At 40.4% G+C, this 20,670-nt stretch overlaps 1 protein-coding gene across 1 annotated transcript in view; it reads right to left on the reverse strand.

Moving 5' to 3' along the window:
* Positions 1-20,670, reverse strand: part of GRIN2A (glutamate ionotropic receptor NMDA type subunit 2A) — a 365,059-nt gene that overhangs the window by 92,853 nt on the left and 251,536 nt on the right. The window contains exon 5 of the mRNA XM_006910879.1: positions 13,144-13,258. Coding sequence (XP_006910941.1) covers positions 13,144-13,258 — 115 coding nt within the window. The remainder of the gene's footprint in view (positions 1-13,143; positions 13,259-20,670) is intronic.

The following is a 20,670-nucleotide window of genomic DNA, read 5'->3' on the forward strand; positions in this document are numbered from 1 at the left end:
CCCCCACCTCTACCATATGGTGTCATCGAAATAAAATGGACTTTAGCGTCTGACAGCCTTGAGCTGGTATTTAGACATTGCCACTTGCTCTGTAACGTTGGGAAAGTCACCAATCCTCTCAGAGCCTCAGTTTCTTTATATATAAACTCGGGAGAAGGGTGACAGTACTTATGCTGAATGTCTGTTCAAAAGAGATCAAAGTAATGAATATACAGCCCCTAAGCTATAACTAGGAGACAGTAATTATTACTTTTATTATTAATTATTTTATTAGATGTGGGTAATTACCTCGAGGTATCAGGTAGCCAATTCTTTCATCTTCAGAATCTAGAAAGCACAGTAAATTTTCCACAGCTTAGAGATCAACACTGGGAATATTTAATCCCTCTCCATCTCTGCTTCTCCCTCTGGCCCAACCCATTTCTGGTTCTAATGCCAAGAAAAACAGCGTGGTGGGGAGTGGAGCTTCTGCTGCCAACAGCACAGTTGAGAAAACCAAACTGCAGCTCCAGAAGGCAGCCTGACACAGCCACTTGTAGCCAGAAGCAGAATGCTGGGGTAGAGCACTTCACTGTTCTGTCTCTTGTCTTACAGACAAATGTCATTCCTGTCTGCACCATCAGCCTGCAAGCGGGGAAATAACGAACTGACAGGGACAACACTAAGGAAGTAGAGAGCACGTCCAGACGACAAACCACTGAGGTCTGGTAGTTGCAGGTGGGGTGGGAAACAATCCAGCTGCTGCTAACCAGATGAACTGCGAAATGCAGAAACATCGCGAGAGGCCTCAAACGTCTGCGATTCTCATCCCTGTCCTGACACCCAGGCTGGGTAGCTGTCGCTCGGTGCCCTGGGCTTCACTCTACTATGAGCACTCGCCTTACGACGTTTTGATTCAAAGATCATTCCTCTGTCTCTCTCACCAAACTGTGAGCTTGCTGAGGTCAGGGGTGTTGTGGGATTCATCTCTGCTTCACCCATACCCACCACGGGACTGGCACAGAATACGTAATCAGTAAATACTTGGCAAACAGATTAGTAGTGAGTGAGTGAGTAGGTTCAAGAGTGGATGATGAATGAAAGATGATTGGTCAGGTGAGTTGATAGACTGATAAACGGATGGATGGATGGATAGACAGACAGATGGTTTATTAGATGACTGATCACTGGATGACTGGCTGGGTGGATGGGTGGATAAATGGACAAACAGTTCAATCAGATCAGATATTCACAGTTAGTAGTTCTTTATCTTAAAGAGTAAAATTTGAGTTTATTTAAAGGGCTAGGTATTGTCATTTTCCCCCTTCCTCTCAACTTCCGAGGCAGATACTATCTACGAGAACCTCTAGGTCCTTTATGAAAATTTCCATCACTTATCCTAGAAACTGTGTAAGCGGTGGAATGAGCATCAGACTTGGAGACTCATAAGACCTAAATTTGAATCTTTTCTCAGCTATTGATAAAAAATGTCTCTATCTCCAAGTTTTCCCTACTCAAAAATCAGAGAATACCACCTGCTCCGCAGGGGTATCATGCAGCTAAAGTGAAACAATAAATATGAAATCCAACATGGTAAGGTTTGGCATATAATAGGTGCTCACCAAACCTGAGCTCACTATTTATTTGCATCATATTCAGAGGAGCACCAAAGTCAACCCCTTTATTCATTTTCGAACTTATTTTATAAATCTTATATCTTTCCCCCAAATGAAAGCTCACTTAGAATACCAATATCAGATAAAGCTCTATCATCTCTGGTTAAAGCTGGATCCCCTCTCGGTAACCCCTACCCACTCAGAGACCCCTGTGGCGCTGTGAAGGAATCTAGCGTTCCAGGGAACACAGAAAAAAACTTTCTCCTGTATGACACATGGTAGCCTCAGCCTGTGTTCTGCAGCACTGGGCCTGAAGCCTGCTGTTCTCCTCCTCCCTCCCTCCTTCCTTCCCTCCCTCCCACTCTCCTTCTCTTTCTCCTTCTGTCGGAGGAGCTCAGGGCTTTGCATTCATCTACAACACAGATGAGTTGATGACCCTGTCAGAAAAATAAAAATGGTTTTCATCTGTCTGTTCAGGAGTTTCTAGAAATACTTCTGAGAGGCTCTTTGAATAATTTACTCATTTGAAATCATTTAAATAATCTATTCCCTCATTTTCATAATTGATGGTGATGGCAAACTATCACGTGTGCAGCTTTTGTCTCACATTTATACCATCTGTCAGCTTAATCATGGCCCCGTCACCCTCAGATAGCTTCCTTGACAAACTGGGTTTGTGGGCTGGGTAGGGATGGATACTCTAGATGATGTGATCCTCAACTCTGGCTCTATCGTAATGCTGTTTGGACTCACATTCTGCCTTCACCACTGTCACCTTGGGCAAATCGTTTATCCCATGTAGCTTCCAATTTCTCTCCTATAACCTGGAACTCCAATTATAATTGGGCTGGCATTTATCGATAATCTATTATGTGCCAGCCAGTGTTCTAAGCACTTGATTTATTATTTTGTTTTATTTTCCCAACAACCCTATGAGGTAGGTAATATTATTATCTCCCTTTTAGATGTGGGAAAATGCAGAGCATATTGTAATACTTAAGTGAGAGAATGCATTGAGGACATTCAGCATGGTGTCTGGCGTATAACAGGAGCTGAACTAATGACTTCTGCTGCCATCGTGATCATCACACCCATCAACGGCATCACCACCACCACCACCATCATCAGTCGTCTTTGTCATCAACAGTCCCACCAATGTGTGTTCCCATACAGATGTCTTTTCTAGGAATTGTTTCTTTTTAAATTTCTCAAGTCTAGAAAAATTTTAGCAGAATGTTGTCTTGCAGGAGAGCACTGATTCAACTGCTGTTCTTTTTGGAGTTGGGCTGATGTTACAACTAAAAACAAAGCAAAACAAAGCAGTGCAGGGCAGAAACACACATCACACACACACACACACACACACACACACGCACACACACAAGGAGATGACATCACTTACTTCAGTTTGATGTGAGACCTACTATATTTTCCTCACCGTGACCTAACATATTGTATTGTGTGGGCATTTAAAATAGTCACTATGCATCATGACTCTAGGGAGGTGAGATGAGAACTTTAAATCTTTTATAATGCCTTCACTTTCCCTCTCTATGGCTCACATAATTTGAGAAACTTAATGATCATTATATAAGGAAACAAATTAAATTTCTCACAGACTCTGCTAAGGTACTGATATTGCCAAACCAATTTTACAAAAAGGCATTTCACTATAGACGTGGATTCTGGAGAAAAAGTGAAAGAGAGAAGAAGGGAGAGAGGGGTAGAAGGAGAGAAGAGAGATGAACTATGTCGTTCACAGGCATGGCAAATTTCTTCTGGAAATACTCAATGCAGAAATGCCTAAGCACAGACCCATGCTCAACCCCCTAAATTTTTTTATCTAACTGATTCATCTCTGTCATGAATCTCTTTGCAAACCATCCAGTCAATGCCATGAGCTTTCAAATCTGTTTCTGAAATTTCTCTCAGATCCTCTTGCCACTGTTCTTGCTCATTTCGATATTCCCTTTAACCTGAGCTACTTAAATAGCCCCTTAGAAATGTTCCCAAAGATCCATGCCAAACACCATTTTATTTTTAAAGAAGCAGTCTAGTTCATGGGGTTCATATATCCTGGCTTTGCAACTTACTAGCTCTGTTACCCTGAGCAAGTTATTGAATTTCTCTGGCCCTCATTCCCTTAATTTGTAAAACAGAGTAATAGTACTACCTGTATTGTGAAAATTAGATGAGTTTATATAACTGAATGCTTAGCATCCTGCAGAGTATATCAATACTAAACAAATGTAATCTGTTACTACTATTATTTTTATGTTGTTTTCTCTTCTCAAGTTCTTGAATGGTACCCTGCCCTTGCCCAAAGATTACTGAATAAATTACTGGAGTTTATAATTCCAATTCCAGCATGGTCCTTCATTCCCATAATTTCCCTTCAAACAATCTGTATTTATTTGCTATTGTCATGTAACAAGTTACCTCAAACTTAGCTACCTGGAACAACAGCCCTTAATGATCTCACGGATTTATAGGTCAGAAGTCCAGTGGGGCTCAGCCATATTCTCTACTCAGGGTCTCGCAAGGTCAAAATCAAGGTGTCAACTAGGCTGGGCTCCTAGCTGAAGGATCTGGGAAGAGTCCCTTTCTAAACTCGTTCTTGATGTTATTGGCTACATTCAGTTCCTTGAGGCTGTAGGATGGGGGTCCTTGTTTCCTTGCTGGCTGTTGGCCAGGGACTAAACTCAGCTCTTTGTGGCTACCTAAATTCCTTGTCCTATGGCCCCTCAATCCTCAGATCCAGCAGTCAGTTTAAATCCTTCTCATGCTCAAATATCTCTAACTGCTTTTTCTGCTATGAGTTGCAGGAAACTCTATTTTAAAAGGCTCATGTGGTTAGCTTAGGCCCATCCTAAGAGGGCCTGACACTTTTGCTTAACTCAAAGTCAACTGAAAAACCCCTTTTGCTATCCAATGTCACAATTATGGAAGACATCTCCTATTCACAGGTCCTACTCACCTTCCAAGAGGAGAGAACAGCAGAAGGGTGACAGTCACTGGGGGTCATTCTTAGAATTCTGCCTACCACACCAGCCACGTTTCAAACACTCTTCCTCCAATGGGCCTTGAGCATGCCTGTCTCTGGACTCAGGCCTTCAGTGCTCCTCCTGCATGGTTCAGAAGTCCAGATCACGCTCACTCTCGGAGACCTTGTTCACATGCCAAGTCCTCTGTATCGATGTCCTTGGTCCTTCTGCCTATGCATAACGCATCTCTTCTCTAAATACTATCAGAGGATCTTTTGTGGCACATGTCACACTGTCTGGTAGTTATGAGAATCTCCGAGTGCCCTATTAGACCCTAAAGACCTTGAAGGCTGGTCCATGTCTTATTGCAACTCTCTACAGTGACTTGCACATCATAGGTACTCAGGAAATTTTGTTCAATGGAATAAATGTGTGAATAAAAAAGGGTTATGTAACCCAAAATTTAACCATAAATGGAAACAGATTTACAGGGGACAGATTTAACTGAAAAAAAAAAAAACAATCATTTAATAACTCAATATTTATTGAGGGCTCATCAGGTGACAGGAACTGAACTACATCCACAAACAACATTTTATTTGGCATTGTTACTATCTCATTCCCCAGAGATTACTCAAGGAGCAACAAGACTCCAATTTCCTTATCTCCTTTTCTCGCTTATCATTTCTCTTAAGCATTGCTACTAAGCGGTGTATTGCAAAGGAATAAAGAGGCACAAAGACTAAGAAGCAAGAACTCTTGATATCTAGGATGACGTAGACGAAACCGTTTTGTCAAGGTTATAAAGACTCAATCTATGCCTTGAAGGAGTAGTTCTACACCTTTAAGGGACATGAGAATCACTAGCGGAGTGTATGAATATGCAGAATCAAAACCGATTACTCTGGAGGTTTGCGGTAGGGCTAAGGCCTCTATGTCTTTCCCGTAGTGACTCTGATATAGGAAGTCCAACAGACCACGCTTATAGGATGACCACACTAAAAGATAGTCCTCATTTGGGAAAACTGATTTAAAAAATCTTTTCATTCCTTCTCACATCCATTCTACGAATATTTATTGAGTCTCAGCTATTGAGCACCAGAGATGTAATGGTAAAGGAAAAAGTGAAAACGTGAAAGCAAACAAACAGTATTCTTTCAGTCACGGCCAGAATTCATGGCTTCACCAGTGGGCTGCCATAATATGTTTCTGTCCACTTGTAGAACATGTAAACAATGCATTTCCTTTCTATCAGTCTGCCTAAGTGTCCTATCAATTGTTATTTACTGGTATGCTCTCAGTTATAATTTTCCTCCATTATTTCTTTTACATAATCATCGGAAAGTGTGTGTGTAAAAGCCAATTACGATGCTTGCATAAATACTTCCTTTAGCAGGATGAACCTTTTTTTTAGATTATTGATATCTCTTTTCATTATCTCACACACACACACACACACACACACACACACACACACAACCAAATACACACACTTGAAATCTTCTGCACATTCTCATAAGTTCTGGAGACTGTGCCATTCTAGATTGAATGTGGTGGGAAAGTGATGGAGGGGTGGTTAAAATACAATGATTTAGAAGGGAAGGGGTTAGAGCACTCTATCATTAGAAATCACACCCCCTAATTGCACCCCATGCATACACCATTGTTGGTGAAAGCCTCACTAGATCTGATAGCACGTTGATATGCTGCAGAGAGAACTATACAGTCCAGAGATCCAACTTAGCTTTTTCCAAGATCTCTTTTATCATATCTGTTCTAGGAATTCTTTATCTGACAACTACTTCACAAGAAACAAAGGACAGGGTATATAATTCCCTTCTCTAATGAGACAAATTAGACAATGGAACTGCTGTGGAACAAAAAAGACAGGGCCTGCCAGATGTGATAAGTGCTTCTATCCCAAGTTCCAATTAGGTGGTTTTGGGTGGAATCTACTGCATCCAAGGAGAAAGAGGAGGTGGATGTCATTCTAACAGTGGGCAGAACTCCTTTAGTATTTCCTCTAAAACATCCTTTTTTCTACTATCAGTCATTCAGTATGATGCAATGATTAGGAACGCAGACTTTGGGGTCAGGCAGACCTCCAGTCACACCCTGCTTCCATCAATACTGGTCATAGGATCTAAAGCAGGTCTTTAGTCTCTCTAAACCTGAATTTCCATTTATGAGGCAGGGGTAAGAATACTGACTTTGGATGAGCTGTTGAAATGATTAAACGAGATTATGGATATAACATTCTCAGCATAGTTCTTGGTGCAGAGTAACTCTTAATAAGTGGTGACTGAAGTCGTCATTATCTGCAGATTGTATAGAGGCCCTTCTACGCACTAGAAACAAAGCCTTGTGGCAGAGCCAAAGAAACATATGAAAGCACCTATTCCCGGTAGGTCTCTAGTTTAAGTGAAGATGAATATGCAAGCAAACAGTTACAATACAAACTGGTAACACCCTCAGGAGTTAGTATGCAGGTCTGTAGAAATGAAGTGGAAAGGACCCAACCCACTTTGGATTATCCAGATGTAGGATCAATGGAAGAGATGTCCTTGGCAGAGGGGGAAAAATGTTCAAAGGGACAGGAACATCAGGACACACCACGCATGAGCAGATGACAACTGAATATGAGAGTTTGGGGGATACTGGGATAATAAGAATGAAGCTTTCTGTGCTGGGACGCAGGAGAATATCCATATTTGGGAGAGGAAGATGATGACTTTGACTTTGGACAAGATGAAGTTGGAGGTCTGTGGACTAACTATGCGGGCGTGTTTTGCAAGCAAGTCTGGAGAGCAGGAGATCTGGGCTGGGGGAGGGGCCCAGAAGTCATCACAGTGCCAAGGCAGCTGAAACCAAGGGCACCAACAAGAATGCAAGCTGAGCGATGCGAATGAAGAGGGAAGCAGACAAATCAGAGCGAGGAGAATGGGACACTCGTTCAGGAAGACATATTGATGGGTCTAGCTTATGTCTTCTGGGGCATCTCTATCATCTTTAATTAGGGCTTCTCTAGAAAATAAGAGGGTCGTTTTACTTTAATATTTATGAGATTTGTCCTATTTATGCTTGGAGTCCAAACTTCAAAACTGCTTTTAAAAATCTTTTTTTAAATCTCTCTCCCTCTTCTCTGTCTCTCTAAATATGTATCGCTTTTAAAGCTAGTTTGTCTTATGTATATATAGAGATATATACAGCATATATATATATACGCACACATATATATATATCTTCATTGTAAAGCTAGTATAACCCTGAAATGGTAAAAAGGATTATCCCTAAAGCATTTTTTTTTTCAGGTATTTAGTAAGAAATTGATTCAGCCTGGAGAAATCCAATCTATCACTCAAGGCCCAACTCTACCCTCATGACGACTTCTCCAACTGACCAAGTCTGTCGAATTCACCCTCTCTCCCTAGAGATGGCCCAATTAGGAGCTACTTAAAAAGAGGGATAGTTTCCTACTCATCCTTGCAGCTGCCCTGGTGCCTGCTGGAATGCTGGCCATAGAGATGGTACGCAGGGGGTATTATTTTTACTGGCCTTGGCTACCAATTGGCTTGCATCCAGGGTATTCTTTTCAAGCATCTCTGGGAAGACGTGGACCCACCAAGCTCCAAGGCAGAGCTAAATCACTGAAGAAAAGAAGAGGCAAAAAGTATAGAAGCCCTGATTTGCACGAGAAAGCCTGCCGAAAACTGAGTTCTGTGTCTGCTGAACACAGGCAGGCACTGTGCATAGAACTGGAATAATCCACACCAACCACATACACAGGCCGGGCAGGAAGCAAATGCCCCTCTAAGGGCTTGTCATATTTTCTAAGACACCTCATTACATGCTGCTGCTTCCAGTGACGCCACTGGGTGACCTCAGAGATGAAAAGAAATTGCCTCTGAGTCCCAGAACAACAGCTCCCCTCTTCTGCAGGCCTTCCCCTCTGCTGACCTGCTATACCAGTGGGTGCTGCTCAGGGGGCTGGTTTTAGGATAACATGACTGGTATTTACCTGCTCCACTGGCTTCCTCTTTCTTCGAGACAGAAGCACAAGGAGTTATTTCTGAAACACTGGATCCCCTGAGTGCCAAGAGAATAGACTCACTATAGGAAGCGTTTATGCATTCTAAGCTCAACTCGGCAGCAATTCCCCAAGCTGCCTTTTTGGGAAATTACTACGTTTCAATAGGAATTTGAAAGAGGACACACAAAATCTTAAAAGGGTATTTTCTGTATCTGGTAATAGAGGGTATCAAGGGCAGCCTTGGTTTATGCAATGTTATCACCTGCTGTTAGTGGCCTCCCTGTGAACACGCTCCCTGGCAAGGTCCAAAAGCAGCACAAAAAATCCACAGGTGTGAGGCAGGCCAGACTCGGACTGGTTAAATCCAACCAAGGAGAATGATTCTACAGCTCCAAAGGTGATCCTCAGATTGTGGAACTTTAAAAGGTTGAAAAATAACCCAAACTCAACAACATAGGCAGAGAGGCTCAAGTTCTCTACTTCCTATTAAGAAAAAAAATGAATAACTTGCATTTTGGCTTTGGATATGTAAGATGAAAACAACAACAACAAACCAGAACTTGAAGGATGAGTAAAAGAAGATGAAGATACAGGAAAGCATTACAGGCAAAAAAATAAATTAAAAAGTGGTCCAAGTCCCAGATGCATAAAGGAACCCACTTAGCATGCTGGTGGGGTGGTAAGGTGGGCCATAGGGGATGCCAAAGGGGAAAGAGGAGGTAAAAACTAGGGACAGTTAACTAGAATCCAATGCTTTTCTCAAGTATCACAAAAATACACACCCCACCGCCCTACACACTCACTAAAATCTAACTTCCGTGAGTACAGAAATTATTATTGTTTTGTCTCTCTTGCTCACTAATAGATTCCGAGCCCTAAGAATAGCACCTGGCACATAGTAGGCACTGAATAAACACTTGTTGAATGAATGAAGAAATGAAGTTGTCACTCAGTGCTTAGGTGTATCAGCTAAAGGAAAAATAAGAGTAGGTGTTCAATATAGCAACAATGGTTATTATTGTTATAGTTAGTATTCATGTCTGGGAGTTAAATATGAAATTCAGTAAATACTGGTAGTTAATTCTACTGGGTATGTCAATTTGAAGCATTTCAAAAATTGTTTTAAATTAAGGTGAGATGACATAGAATAAAATAAACAGATCTCATGTGTTAGTCTGACGCGTTTTGGCAAGTGTCCGGGATAGGGAACACTGTGCCCCCGCCCTGTTGCTGGTCCTCCCCCACGAGGTGGCCATTGTTCTGACAGCTAACCCCACGGACTAGTTTTGCCTCTTCTTGAACTTCACCTCAGTGGAACCATGCAGTCTAACCTTCTGTGTCTGTCTTCTTTTGCTCGGCACGAAGTTTTTGAAATTTATCCACACTGTTGTGGGAATTATTAGTTCATTCCTTATTAATGAGCAGCATTCCATTTTATGAATGGACCATAATTTGTTTATCCATTTCCTCGTTGATGGACATTTGAGTTCTTTTGGATGTTCTGCTATTATAAATAAAGTTGCAATGCACCTTCTTATACAAATATTACTTTTTGGGTACATGTTTACGTTTCTTTGCAGTAGATACCCAGGAGTGGAATTGCTGGATCTTAAGGTTTTTGTATGTTTAACTTTATAAGAAGCTGTCAAACACTTTTCAACAGTGGCTGTAAGTTTACATTCCCATCAGCAATATATAAGATGTTCAGTAGCTCCCTATCCTTCTAACACTTGCCATTCTTTTCTGTTTTAGCCATTATTAAGTGGGCATTATTAAGTGGGCATCTCACTGATGACAACATGTTAAACATGGTTTCATGTTTAGGTCATTTCCCACTTCTGTTTTTTCTCTTTTCATTATTGACTCATAGAAGTTCTTTATATTTTCTGAATATGAGTCCTTTGTTTTATATATTTTTTAAAATATTTTTTCCTAATTTGTGGCTTGAGTTTTTCATTTTATAACAGTGTCTATATACAGGTTAAAGTTTTAAATTTTCATGGAGTCTAGTTTATTATTTTTGCTGTATGCTTCATGCCTTTTGCATTCTGCTTTCTCGGATCGCAAAAATGCCCTCTCATACTTTCTTCTACAAATTTTATAATTTTAGCTTTTACAGTTAAGTCTGAAATTTATTTTTGTTATTTATTGTGTATAGTGTGAGGTCAAGGTTTATTTTTCCATTTTTCTTTATGGACATCCTTTTGATCTAGCACCATTTATTAAAAAGACTTTCATTTCCTTCATTATCTTAATTATTCAACAAAATGACTTGAATGTATATTTATGGATCTATTTTCATTATTTCATCATTATACAAGATGTTAGTTATAGGGTTTTCATAGGTAACTTTTATCAAATTGAAACATCTCCCTTCTTTATAATGAATGAATTCTGGATTTTGTCAAATGCTTTTTATGCATCTATTGAAATGACCATATAATTTTCTCCTTTATTATGTTAATATGGTAAATTACATTGATTTATTAAACCAATCTTGCATTCTTAGGATAAACATCACTTATCCACAAAGTATTAGCCTTTTTTAATATATTGCTGGTTTATGATTACTAATATGTTGAAAAACTGTGTAGACTGGTATTATTTCTTTCTTAAATGTCTAATAGAATTCATGGCAAAGCCATTTAGGCCAGGAGTTTTTCTTGTTTTTTAAATGGGAAGGTTTTCGGTTATGAATTCAATTTCTTAGCAAATTTAGGACTATTCAGATTGTCCATTTTTTTGTGTGTCAGTTTTGGAAAATTGTGGCTTTTCAAGAAATTTGCTCATTTTATCTACATTGCTGAATTTGTTGGCATAAATTTTATATCATTTTCAAAAATAATTTTAATGTCTAGGATCTGTAATGTCTGGTGATATCCTCTCTTTCATTTTTAGTACTGGTTATTAGGATTTGTGTTTTCTTTTTGGTGTGTGATCACTCTTCCTAGGAATTATGAATTTTATTAATCTTTTCAAAGAACTAGCTTTTGGCTTTGTTGGTTTTTCTCTCTACATTGTGTTCTACTTTGTTGATTTTTACTCTTCCATTTATTTCCTTCCTTCTACTTCATTTGGGTTAACTTTTGCTCTTCTAACTTCTTAATGTAGAAGTGTAAATCACTGACTTTACACTTTCCTTTTTTTTATTATAAGCATTTAGAGCTACGAATTTCCCTCTTATTCTTCCAATTTTGTTTAATATATTGTATTTTCAGTATCATTCCATTCAAAATATTTTCTAATACCTTCCTGAGTTCTTTGCGACCCATAGGTAATTCAGAAGTATACTGCTTAATTTCCAAACATTTGATACATTTCTTGATACATTTTTGTTATTAATTTTTATTTCAATGCTGTTGTGGTCAAAGAATGCATTGTGCATTATTACAATCCTTTTAAATATATTGACACTTGTTTTACGTCCCACAAGCAGTCCACTTGGTGCATTTTCCAAGTGCACTTGAAGAAGTGTGTATTTTGTAGCTGTTGGATGTAGCGTGTGAAACCTTCCAAAGCTTCATCTTCCCTTCTAGGAATCTGTCGTTGACTCCCACACACCCCGCCAAAGTCAGTGCTTCCGTTTGCACAGCACTTTCTTCTGACCCTAGTTAATTACACTATGGCTCCCACACGACACCCAGCATTTCCTTACCCCCGGGCTTTCTCGGGCCTCTGTCTGATGTGCCAAGTGAAGATAAATCTCAAGCTGCTGAAGTAGTTTGGAGGCCATGCGTTGCTTGTCAAAAAAAGACAAGATAACAATATAGGCTTCATTTGCAGTCTCTTTCATTCTGCTCTTTATGTGATATTGTGACAACTAATTTGAGAGTTGAATTATAGGGGAGGATAGTGTGTGACTGGGACAGCTCTTGTCATTTCCGCACGGGATGATTTGAAAACCCTGTGAAGTCTTCCCTCTGACCCACGACATGCCTGTACAGTGCACAAGATGATTTTTTCCTACATGGTTATTTTTTCATATTTTTAATACTTAATATATATGTACTAGAAAATGTGCTTTACAAGAAATATAATTTCCCTCTCCAACCTATGCTTTACGGAAGTGATACACTTAAATTTTGGAAATGGGTTGATTTAAAGTAAAATACTATGTAAATGAAAATATAAGGTTTATCCATACGGCAAAGCGTATAAACGTGATGCACAATTATGAGGTTTAGGTGAACCGGAGTAACCATTGCTAGCATAGTCAGCACTAGCTACTGCAACGATGTGAACAAATGTGACCGTCTTTAAATTGGCCTGAGTCCTTCAAGGACCCTTCCTCCTGAGACCTGAGAACCCAGCATTGAGAACAACACACAATCGCCACAGTTCACCCGGAGAAAGCATTCCAATTGTACCTCCTAATATCTGTCTGTCTTGTTCCAAGAAAGGTCTGCGCCTGGCTGGGGGATGGGATCTGGAGCAGCTCAATGGGAAATGTTTTGAGAAAGGAGTAATTCGAGCCTGTGTGTGGCCCATGCTTTGGCCCCCTCCCCGTGGTCAGCACACACAGCAGGACACTCACCTTTTCCCATTCTCGGTCCTTGTTCAGCACGATCACCACCAGCCTGGGGTGTACTTGATAGCCTTCCTCAGTGAAGGACAGGTCTTTGCCATCCCATGTCACATTGACCATAAATCTAGAGAGAGGAAGAGAGAAAGACAAGGTTTTTTTAAGAGAAGAATTAAAATGGTGTTAGTTAAATGAATGGATGCCACCATCGGTATAAAACTGAAAAAGTTACAATGCCATCAGCCATCTCAAGCAGCCTCTGTCTGTGCCAGGGTTAGTACCCATGTAGGTACTGCTAATTGACCTGGCACTCTTTTCTATAAGCCTGTACTCACTCTCAGAAACCTCAATTTGTACAGGAATTTAGTAATTGACTGTAATTGGCACATGGGATGGAACTTTGTGTATTGCCAGATAACAGACCTTTGTTCAAATGATCTTCTTACAGAAGAATCTGAAAGCATGTTCTCTTATGTTTAACAAGCTTCCCTAAAGGAAACTGCTTGCTCATAAATCACATGATGTAGAACTTCAAAGAAGTGATTTCCCATCCATTCATTATTCATTCGACTAATATTTATTAAACATTTGCTGCATGCCAGGTCTCAGCTAGTTAGTTGGGGATAAATAAGGAAACAAACGTGATCCCCCTCTTCCTGAAGCTTATATAGTCCAAGGGAAAGTATAGGCATTAATTGATTAATTACAGATCTATGACAAGTGCTACAATAGAGAGGTCAGTGTGCTAGGTGAGGATGAAACGGGTCAGGCAAGACTTCTGTAAGAAAGTGCAGCTTGTCCTGAAGGATAAGTCAGCATTAACTAGGTAAGAAAAGACATAAGCATGATGCTCTAGGCTGAGGGGGCAGCATGAGCGAAAGCCCCGTGGCAGTACATATGAGGGGCTGACTGCACGCCAGTGAGGATGAAGCAGAGAGAAACAGGGATGCAGGATGTGGTGTGGCTGAGACGTGAACAGGAGCACACAGTGCAAAGCTTTCCAGGCCATGTGAAGGAGTTTCGTTTTTAAAAACATAATGGAAGCCACTGAAGGTTTTGATTAAGGAGGGGATGTAATCAGACTTTTCTTGTATAACATGACTGGAAGGCCATGTAGAGAATCGGAATCAGAGTGGATAAAAGGGGTTAGTTACTGGGCTCTCGTTGTCCAGGTGAGGGATAATGTTGGCTTTGGTCCTGTCATGGCCTCAAAAGAAGAACAGAAGGAAGAAAAGGAAGAGTAGGGGCAGCAACAAATAGGACCAAGAGGAGAAACGTTTGGCGAGTACTTCGTGCTGGATCGGATGTGAAGGTGAGGGAGAGCAGTATCAAGGATGACGGCTCGGTGCCTGCCTTGTATCCCATCCATACAGTCAACTTTTGGCCTTGGGTGTTTTCACCACAGCTGACATCTGTCTGTCTTACAATACTCTTATCTCCACCGATTCTCAAAGCCACCTTGCCTATAGTTGGGCTGGACTCAGATGGGGAGGCAAGGCAGAGCTTTACTCTCAGGATTTGCGGGGTGGGGGAGAATCCCCAGGGGTCCGCAGCTCTGTACAGCTTGAGGAAAATGTGATGTTTAAGACTTCCAGGAAAACACACCACCAAGCAGAGGCTCAGTAAACATAGCATGTTGGACTGAAGCATTCAAAGACCTGCCCAGAAAGACAGGTTATCTTGAAGCCATATCATTTTTTTGCTTTATATTCCTTTATCATGAAAAGCAGTTGAAGAAGTAAAATATTAAGACTAGGCTACAAAAAAATTTCAAAGAGGGAGACTGGCCTAACTGGTCACATGCCCACCCCTGGGCCGCCACAGGGCAGAAGACCCGACGACCTTGTGTGTGGGGAGGATCTGGTCTCCAACGACAAGATCGAGGAACTGGGGTAAAGTCAAAGAACGATTATTGTGTGTCCACTGTTCGATGCACTGGTTGGGTCATTAAAAATCATGTTTCTGAAGACAAGTTAATGGCATGGAGAAAATACACACTATTTAATGTTAAACAAGCAGAAAAGAGGATAAAGACAGGGTTTGCGAGCAGAAAAGAGGATAAACGAGGGCCTGTCTATGCATGGAAGGATTACAGGTGCTTTTTATTTTCTTTTATGTGTTTTCATAGTCATCAAATTTTATGCAAGAACTGTTTAACAAAAATATTGTTTGTTAAAAAATAGAAATATAACACTACTATTCTAGATGAAGCGAAGGGTAATCGCTGTTCTATTTGGTATATTTGAGTCATCTCAGATCGCTTCCTAGCGAGGTAATTGATCGATTCAACAACTATATTATTGAATACCTATCACGTGCCAGGCCATATGGTGAGTCCTATGGATACAGAAATAAAAAGCACAATGCCTGTCTGCCCTCTTACCCGCATAGTGACATAAACATGTCAATGACAACAGTGCTAGTATTTTTGTTGCTTGTGCATCGACAGACAGGAGGCGTGAGAAGTTGTGAGAACGCAGAAGAAGGGCCCCTAACTCAACCTACGGGATTTCAGGAGGACTTCCTGGGGAATCTTAAAAAGTGAGGGGTTGAGGAGAGGTGGGAGCAAAGGATTCTGAGTAGAGGAATGACTTTAAGTAAAGAAGAGTCAGCAAAGGAAATGGCACAGGCTGGAGGAAGTAGGAAATAGCTTAGGGAGGCTGATGGGCAGCGGGATTCACCTGGAGATCCCTGAAGCCACACCTCACAAAGGACCTTGAGTGACACCCTAAAGGATCTGGATTTTGTTCAGAGGCCATGATGATCCATGAAAGGTTTTAGGTAGAGGAGTGATGCACTCAGATTTGCTGCCTGTAGAAGCAGAGATAAAAATGAGTCTGTGCACCTAAAGAGGACTTTGACACTTCTGTTTATGGCTAAAAGACAGGCCTGTCTGGACGACTGAAGCCGCTTTTTGTTTTCCGTTTTTCGTCCTGTTCCTTCTTTCCTTTGATGCTTCCTGGCTCGTGTTTGGTGAACTAAATAGACACAGTCCAGACAGGCACGCCTAAGGAGTGTGTTCTACTTCACGTTCCCTATTGAGACTCTTGAGAAGACATCTGCATGGGTTGGGGGTTTAGAAGATTATATTTCGGTCAAATTCCTCATTATCAATCAGCTTTCAAAGTAACTAATTGGGGTTTAAATTAAGCTGTTTTATCTTTCGGGCTGACTTTTCAGTTTCGTTCCCCATGGTTGTTTTTAGCTCTATCACGCTGTCTGGCACACTGTAGGGGCGGAGTTAATGTGTGGCGGTTGAGTGTATTGACAGATCATCACCAGAAGTGCCTGCCATCCATTCATCTATCCATTGATCCATCTGTCAATATATTCATCCATCCACTCATCCAACAGACATGTCTGAGTACCTACTATGTGTCATGCCCTGTGCCAGGAACTGTGCTAGGAAAATAAAATAAAAAACAAGCAAACATATTTTTGCAATAAATAACTGCAATAAAGAACAGTAAGTGTAAAATCAGAGATATGTACTACATGGATTGGTGAAGAGCATAACGAATATAGTGGCCAATTGTAGTGTGGAGGCAGGGCAGGAATCAAACCCAGCAGAAGATGCTTGGGTCACGCTGGGAAGGAAGTGGAAGGGGTTGGCCAGGTGAACAGCAAGGGGAAAGAAAGGAGATGCACTGGACAGAGGAAACAACAAAGCTCAAGGCAAATAACCATGAAATGTGATAGAACCCCGTTCACGGAATTTCAACACAAAGAATGCAGACAAAGACCACCAGTGGCCTTTACCTGTTACCGAGTTGCTCCATAGCTGTTGCCCAAATGCACAGCTAAGTCAGCTGATTCATTGATTTTTTTTGTTTGTTTTGAATTGAATCCAATAAGCTCTCAAGCCGGGTTTTGATTATACGACAATTTGGGGTGAATAGAGTTTAGGTTGAATCTAGTCAATTATCAAGAGGTTGGAAATATTGGGTTTGTTATCTGTTTGGAGGAGACAGGCCTGAGGACAAATGTTTGGGGATTGACAGATTCATGGCCCCAGGGAGAGCTGTTGTATGAACTGAAAGTCACAGTCACCATTTTAATCAAGGAGCTAGTGAGATACCAGGCCCCTTTTTGTTTTGCCAGTTGAATTTACTTAAATCTTCTTCCTCTTTAAATTCACCATCTCCAGTTCCTCTGCTTATTCTCTTTTCTCCCATTTTGTAGTGAAATTAGATGGAATTAGCAGGGTGATTATTTAGATGCAATCACTCCTCTTCAGATTTTACAGAAACAATTATATGGAAATTCTCATGCTCCAGATTTTTCTGTGTTCTTTTCAATATTCCGGACCAATGAATCCATATACTCAATACTAATAGTGTCTTTTTTCTTCTCTTTTTTTTTTTCTATGAAGAGTCTTCAGTCCTTTGGGAGGAAAAAAAAAAACTCTAACCAATTTTTGCTGAATGATAATTTCATTATGAAATTGGCAGAGAGCAAGTACCTATTACCTTCAGTTCCCCCATCCAATTTTTAAGAAGGATAATCCATATTTCCTTGGGCTTTCTTCCCATTCAACTTGCTCCACAGCAAAATTCTTTACCCAGGGAAATATCATTATATACCCCGCTGCCTGCCCCTCATTAACACCTGCTGGGCACTTGTCTTAAACAGTAAAATCTTATCACTGTTTTGTCTCTCAAAAATTGATTATAAACATGTAGTGACCAGATAAAATATCAGAAATTCTGGCTGCTGTTAAGCTTCAAATTACATTTTCAATATTTCCATCAGGAGCAATCAATATATGAGAGTCTGCCGGCAAAACGTAGAAGGGGGGTGGGCTCTAATGGATCACAGAGGGGTTCGCTTCTGTATTATCATCATCTATTGACGGTAAAATGTCAAGTGGTTTGTTTGTTTGTTTGTTTGTTTTTATTGCCAGTGACATATACAACACTAAACCAGAAAAACATGTAAATGTATATGGCATATATACAAGTTTCCTTTGGTATCTAGTCTTAGGTATATGAAGCTAAAGTTCAAGTGAAAGAAACATTACTGTTTGTATTTTGTGCCCCATGATGTTGTCTGTGGGGATCAGAAATAACAGTGAAAACCGGTAGGCCATTTTTCCTATATCATTATGACTGCAAAATTTGGGCCAGCATGTTCACATTCTTACTAAACCTATACTGTCTAATTCGGTGGCCACCAGCTGCAGGAGGCTATTAAGCGCTTGAAATGTGGTTAGTCTAAATGGACATGTGATCTAAGGACATAGTACACACTGGATTTGGAAGACTTTGTATTGAAAAATAGTGTAAAGGAGCTCGTGAACAACTTTATGTTGATTTCACGTTGAAATATTTTAGACACGTGGGGTGTGATAAAATGTGTTATTAAAATTAATTTCATCTGCTTCTTTCTACTTGTTTAATGCTGCCAGAAAATTTAAGATGACACGTGGCTCGTGCTATATTTCGATTGGACAGCCATTCTTGACTGTCTTTGTTGAGCTTTTTTAACCAGGAGACAGTACGCATCATGAAGGCAACGACCGCTTCTGTCCTGGTTGGTATTTTATTTCTAGTGCTAATAGAGTGCTTGGCACATAGCTGGTGCTGAATAAAATGTGCAGAACAAATAAAGAATGAACTGCTATTTCTACATTGTGGATGACAGAACCAGGATCAAAGCCTGCCTCTGCTGCTCCCCAGCTGTGTCATCTTGGGCAGCATATTTAAAATTCTGTCAGCTTCTATTTTCTTTTTCGTAAAACTGGATCAGGTTAAACCCTATGACCTAGCCATGGCTGTTTCATGTAGTTTAACCTAACAGATACCTAACTCCTAGGTTTTGGAGCAGGATTAGCTATAGTGCACATAAATGTCCAGCATAACGCCTAGTCTTCCAAGTAAATAGCGGTTCGCATTTACGTAAATTTTCCATGCGTTTTTTACTACTTTTCCACTCTGTATTTTTTTTTACTACTTTTCCACCCTGTCGTATTTTCTCACACTCTACCCTAAATGCAGTCTGGTCTTTTTAAAGCCACACTTATCACTGCTGGTTCAGTCTATTCGTTTCGAGAGTCCCTCTGTCCTTTTGTCAAAAGCCAACCACATTTGGGCGTCGTGAGCTCTTTTAACCTTACTCAAAATGTCTCATCCCCCCAGATTCCTATCCTCTCTCTGCAGCCTTACATTGGTTAAGTCTCCTTTAACATCTCAAATCTGATTATCTGAAACGTTCTCTAGGCATATTTATTACACCTCATTTCCCTTCAGACTTTAATTCTTACTGTTTCATAAATGCCACCATAACCCGTTTAGTGTTCCTCGATTTTAAGTTAATTTTCCATCTGCTTTGCCATTTCTCACATTTCTCAGGCCTTTGCCCAAATCACACTATCCCTTAAATACCTCTTCAGACTGCTTTGGGTGTCACCATTTTTCCTTTGTCATTTAATTTACATGTTTTTCTAAACAGAGTCACTGTTTTCTTAACCTCTTTAAGTTCTCAAGACACTCATTTTTTTTTTTTTGAACGGTTTTGCTCTTCCCAGTTTTCTTGGTGGTTCGAGATCCTTCGCACCCTGTCGTCTTCATTCTCATATGGGTACGAACCCTCTTCTTTCTTTAAAGCAGAGTCATGACGCTGTCACCAGTTTTCAATTCCTGCACTGCCCCTTCCCCAAACACATAGCCTTTCACTGCAAGTTTCTGAATAAATGCACTTTCCTCTCTGCCCAGGGCTCAATTTCTTATACTTATTGATGGTTTCCCATTTCCTATGAACAAGTACCAAAGGCATGACCACAGGGCTGAGATGTAAATGTCGGGACAGAAATATAATCGCTCCAACACACAGACAGAAATGTAATCGCTCCAACACACAGATCTGCATATTTGAGCCCAGCATCATCCGAAACGGGCTCAGAAACTGCGGCATAAAGAAAAAAAAAAAACTGGGTTAAAAGAAAGAGGGGAGTATTTCCTCTTTCGACTCAAATTTTATTGTGGCCAATTAAAAAAATAATGTTAATTGTCTTGGCTGAGCAATACTGAATTAAAAAAAAAATGGAACAGGAGATGGTAAGCTCCATAAAAGCAGGAATCTTTGTCTGTTTTGATTACTGTGATTCTAAAACACCTAGAAGAGTGTGTGTCCTGTAGTAAGAGCTTAAAAAGTCTTTGCGGAATAAATGCATGAGCAGGCGAGGGCCTCTAGGATCTCACTGATTTAATGCTAATTTCCTGAGAGGCAAACAACTTCAGAGAGGCAATTCTGCAAGACAACTGCTCGGTTTTGGAGTCAGAGAGCCTAGGTTAGAATGCAGGTCTGTGGCTTTCAATCTCCGGTGAGCACCCTAAATTCTCAGAGTATTCTGTTCCCTATTCTGTAAAATGGAGGTTATAATAGCCCCATCGTTGTGTAATTACAGGGATGAAATTGGATGAAATTAAATGGGATAAAGCATGTAATGTGGCCAGTATAGTGCTTGGCACATAAAAAATGATGGCAGCAGTAGTTGCCATGGTTTTACATAATTATCTTTTTTCCTAAATTTTGGGAATA

The sequence above is a fragment of the Pteropus alecto genome, unplaced genomic scaffold, assembly GCF_000325575.1.
Source record: "Pteropus alecto unplaced genomic scaffold, ASM32557v1 scaffold34, whole genome shotgun sequence".
NCBI lineage: Eukaryota > Metazoa > Chordata > Mammalia > Chiroptera > Pteropodidae > Pteropus > Pteropus alecto.